General features: G+C 54.5%; 1 protein-coding gene across 1 annotated transcript; it reads right to left on the bottom strand.

Annotated features, from left to right (window-relative positions):
• Positions 1-998: 998 nt before the first annotated feature.
• On the bottom strand, positions 999-4,106 carry LOC127461331 (neurofilament medium polypeptide-like). The gene is given in 3 exon segments (XM_051769009.1): positions 999-1,941; positions 1,944-2,892; positions 3,645-4,106. Coding segments are annotated over 3 exon segments (1,797 nt in total). The 3' UTR covers positions 999-1,555.
• Positions 4,107-4,955: the final 849 nt, after the last annotated feature.

Below are 4,955 nucleotides of genomic sequence, written 5' to 3'. Positions count from 1 at the left end.
ACAAAGAACTGGCATCCAAACACATTTGCCCCAGGACTGTGGAGCCTGTCCGGCCAAGCCTGCACAGACACACTCTGAGCCTGACTATTGCCAGGGAGTCATCTTTGTTAGGAAGCAAGCACAGTTTTGACGTGGGCAAACAAGTCCTTCTTAGCTGTTTTCACAGCTCTTTGGTCCACCCAAAAATCATTCCAAAGGCAACATCTAAGTGTTCCACTGGGGAAACATGAGTGGCCCAGATCTGCAGCCATGGGAAGAACGTGGGCGAGTGCGAGAGCTCAACCTGAGGGGAGAAAATGAGAGTCAAGAAGTCAAGAGATACCAAGAACTGTGCGACTGGGAAGACGACATTGCCCAAGAGCTTTCTAATATTCTGTCTTCTATAATTCTTATCATCTAACTGAAAGAACCTATCTATATGTCCTATAAATATATTTACTATGATATTTAAATATAGTCTTTTCTATCTTATGTAAGTCTATCTTCCTAATAAATCTACCAAAATATTATAAAGATATATTATAATGATTATAATTAAATTAATTAATTACATAACTAGTTTAATTACATAAATTAACTCCCTGACTTAACCATCTTTGGTTTGTTTTAAAATAACCATATTTGTTGTCGTCCTGCAGGGAGGTTCTGGGAGCAAGACGTCCTGTCTTTGCTCATTCTCTGCAGAAGTAGTCAGGTATTGAAATAAGTGTTAAGGTCAGTGGTGGTGTCAGTGTCTGTGTTGGAAGCACTGAAGAGGTGTCCGGGCCCGCCTGGCGCTGGAGCGGGGCCTAATCCTGGGGCTGTCCCGCCATGCAGGAGTGGAACAGCCTGCGCAGAGCCCCGAACGCCCACCTGAAGCGGGAGAGACGTTTGGTGGGGACAGCAGCTGCCTGCTGAGGGCCTGGGCCTCCAGTTGGGGAGGCGAGTGACTGGGGGGCAGCAGGGGCTGTGTGGGGCAGGGACCTGGCTCTGTGTCCCTGCCCATGGCACCTGCTGGTCAAAGGCAGGAGAAGCTTCAGTCCCCCCGGGGGACAGGGCTTCCAGCTGGGGAGGTGAGGCGCAGAGCGGCACTTGTGTGCACGGGGCAGGTGCCCGGCGCTCAGCCCATGCCTGGCGAGGGACGGGCACTGGGAGCCCCTCTGCTGCAAGAATTCTCAGCCTGTCTTCTGTGCCTTGTCCTTCCTTGGGACAGCTCCAGCACGCTCAATTCTTCTCACTCGTCCTCCTCCAGGAGCAAGGACTTGACCCCAAGCTGGGGACGCTCATGTGTTCCCAGTCCGCCAGTGTCAGCTCTCTGTCGCTGTCATCTTCCCATCGGGAGAGCCAGGAGGGTGTGTAGTCTTCCCAGTTGGAAAAGTCCTGGCCCAAGGAGTCTTCATCCTGGCCCAGCTCTTGGGCAATGGAGTCCTCCCAGTCAGACAGGAGTTCTTGGCAGTTACTGAATTTTCTTTGGGGCTGCCCTTTCATGCTGCATTCTTCCAAGTTGGTGACATTGCTCTTCCTCGCTGGAGTCCTCCCAGTTGGACAGTTCTTTGTGCCTCTTGACTTCTTGGGATTACTCTTCCTCGCTGTATTCTTCCTGGTCGGGCAGTTTTTGGTAGCTACTGCCTTCCCCTTGGGACTGCTCTTCCTCGCTGGAGTCCTCCCAGTCGGACACTTCTTGGTAGCTCTTCACTCCTCCATGGGACAGTTCTTCCTCGCCGTATTCTTCCCAGTCAGACACTTCTTGGCCTCTACTCTCTTCTCCTTGGCACTGCTCCTGCTCAATGTTTTCTTCCCAGTCGGACACTTCTTGGTAACTCTTCACTTCTCCTTGGGGTTCCTCTTCCTCGCTGTATTCTTCCCAGTCAGACAATTCCTGGTAACTCTTGACTTCTCCAGGGGACAGCTCCTGCTCAATGCAGTCTTCCCCCTGGGACACTTCTTGGTATGTGTTAATGTTTCTTGGGACAACTCTTGGTCTCCCTCATCTTCCCACTGGGAAATGTCTTGGTCAACGTAGTATTTCCAGCCTATGCCCTCCCCAGGGAAGGGCCCCTCGTCAGTGTCTTGCACTGCCAGGACTGAGTCCCCTCCTGCTCCCTCCTCCTGCTCGCTGAGGGCCTGGGCTTTCAGCTGGGAAGGTGAGGGGTTGCTGGGAGAGCAGGGGCTCTGCGGGGCAGGGTCTGGGCTCTCTGTCCTTTCTGCTGGAACGGTTTTTACCGTGTCTGTATCCATGGTTTGTTCCAGATTTCTCTCTTCCTCTGGCTCCTGGTGAGATCCCTGGATCACAAACTCAGGCTCGCTCAGGATCTCACAGGTGATGGACTGGTCTGTGTCCAGCAGGGCCTTGCTGCCCTCTGAGGGGCTGTGTGGGGCAGGGACCGGGCTCTCTGTCCTTTCTGCTGGAATTGTTGTTATCATTTCTGTAGCCGTGCTTTGTTCTGGGACCCTCCGTTCCTCCGGCCAGCAGCTGAGCACACGCTCTGCCTTCCTCATGATCTCCCTGAAGAGGCAAAAGGCCATGTCCAGCAGATCCTGGGTGCTGTCTGGGGGGCTCTGCGGGGCAGGGACTGGGCTCTCTGTCCTTTCTGCTGTAAGTAATGGTACCATTTCTGTAGCTGTAGTTTGTTCCAGCTCTCTCTGTTCCTCCAGCTCCTGACCGGATCCCTCGATCACAGGCTCAGCCTTCTTCACGATCCCACATGTGATGTATTGCTTTGTGTCCAGCAGGGCCTCACTGCCCTCTGAGGGGCTGTGTGAGGCAGACATGGAGCTCTCTGACTCTGGTGCTCTTACGGTTTCTAGCATTTCTGCATTCCTGGTTTGTTCCAGGTCTCTCTGTTTCTCCGGCTCCTGGATGGATCCCTGGATCACAAGCTCAGCCTTCCTCACGATCCCACATGTGATTGTCTTAGTTAGGACAGCTGAGACCAGTTCATCATGGTATGGGTGTAACCCAAAACTGTGTATTCTATAGCCTTCCATGCCATTTCCCAGAAACTGTTAGCAGTAGAGGCCTGTAGATGTTCCTGTCCTCATACCCTTTTATGGAATTCCCCGCTCTGAGGGAAGGACTAAGCATTCCTGCCTGAACTGGAGAATATATAAACTTGGAGATTTGGAACCTCTTTACCACTCGTGGGATCCAGAGGAGGACTGCAGCTCACTACTCTCAGCCAGACTGAGATCACCACCCTCAACTGGACTGCAATCACCACTTTGACCGGACTGCAACAGCTCTCCCACCAGCAGGTTTTTCTGCTCTCCCTTTACTTTGGACTCGGGGGGGCCCGGGGAACACCGTTTTGTTCACGTCCCAGGGTGCTGGGTTGTACATTTGGGTTTTTGTGGATTGAAGCCAGTTGTTTGTCTGTATAATCATACTTGTGTTGTTTTATTAAATTCTTATTCTGACTTGTGGTCTCTCTTTTGAGTTGAGTTCATTTCCCCTGCTGGTTTACCTTTAAACCAGCACAGTGATGTGCTTTGTGTCCAGCAGGGCCTCACTGCCCTCTGAGGGGCTGTGTGGGACAGGGACCGGGCTCTGTGTCCCTGCTGATGGCAACTGCTCTCTGAAGGCTGGAGAACCTTCTGCCTCTTCCTCAACAGAGGCAGAGACCCCTGGGGGCAGCACCTGCTGGCTCGGTGTCCGTGGCACTCACCGGGGCAGGAGCTGGACTGGGCAGGTCACGGGCTGCCTCTGTTGCCACCTCTGTGCCCACGCTGCTGGCAGAGCCGGGCCCCTCCTGGGGAACAATCTGGGGGTCCCCAGCGTTCAGCAGGGGCCAGGGTTTGTCCCAGGTGCTGTAACCGACATCATCTCCCCACTGGGACAGCTTTTTCTCACTCCTGTCTTCCCTTTGGGGCAGCTCTTGGGCACTGTAGTCTTCTTCCTGAGATTGCTCCTTGTCTGCCTTGTCTCCCACTTGGGAGACCTCTGGGTCTCTCTTGTCTTTCCATTGGTACGGTCCATGCCCTTGCACATCTTCTTCCCACTGAGGCAGGTCATGGTATCTCTCACCTTCCCACTGGGACAGCTCTGGGACTGCCACATCTCCCCATTTGGGACAGCTCTTGATATGTCTCTTCTTCTTCCCTTTGGGACACCTCTTGCACTGTCGCATGTTCTTCCCATCGGGTCAGCTCCTGGTATCTCACACCATCTTCTTCCCATTCGTACAGCTCCCGGCGTCTCACGGTTTCTTCCCGTTGGTACAGCTCTGGGTGTCTCCCATCCCCCCATTGGGAAACTTCTCGGACCCTCCCATCTTCTTCAAGTTCGTAGAGCTCTTGGCGTCTTCTGGCTCCCCGTTGGGAACGTTGTTGGACTCTCACTTCTTCTTCTCATGGGGTGTCACGTCTTCTTCCCACGCGGTAACATCTGCGCATTGGCATAGGTCTGGATGGGTGTTGTATTTCCAGTCGTCGTCCACGTGGGCAAAGGCCCCCTCCTCAGTCGCCGACACTGGCAGGTGTGAGCTGCCCACTGCCCCCAGCCACTGCCCACTGGGTGCCTGGTCTTGTAGCCAGCTGGGCAAGGGGCTGGGGGGCTGGGAGTTGGGGGTGCCCTTGTCCTCATCCATCTCTGTCGTCCTCTGCTCGAGAGGGATGCAGGGAGCTGCTTCCTCCTAAGAGCACAGCTCTCCTGGCAGTGGGCACCCCAGGGCTCTGTGCCCCTTAGATACCTCTGGGGCAGGGCGGGGCTCTGTGACCTCACAAGGCTCTCTGGGCACCACCATGTCCCGCATCACAAAGGGCCCTGAAAGGCACCTGCATCACAAAGGGCCACACCTGGCACCCCATGGGCAGGGAGAGGACAGGCACCCCATGGGCAGGGGAGAGGACTGGAACTGGCCCTGGGCACCCCCAGCATTTGTGGACTTGTAGCCCCTGCTGTGCCCAGAGCCCTGGCTCCAGGGGGGAATGTCCTTCCAGCATAAAGTGCTGGAGAAAGCACAGGGCAAAACAGTCTC

This window comes from Manacus candei, unplaced genomic scaffold (assembly GCF_025592945.1).
Source record: "Manacus candei isolate 608988 ecotype Guabito, Panama unplaced genomic scaffold, ASM2559294v1 h1tg000099l, whole genome shotgun sequence".
Taxonomy (NCBI): domain Eukaryota; kingdom Metazoa; phylum Chordata; class Aves; order Passeriformes; family Pipridae; genus Manacus; species Manacus candei.
Note: the sequence above shows the minus strand (reverse complement) of the source record. Positions and strands in the feature narration are given on the sequence as shown.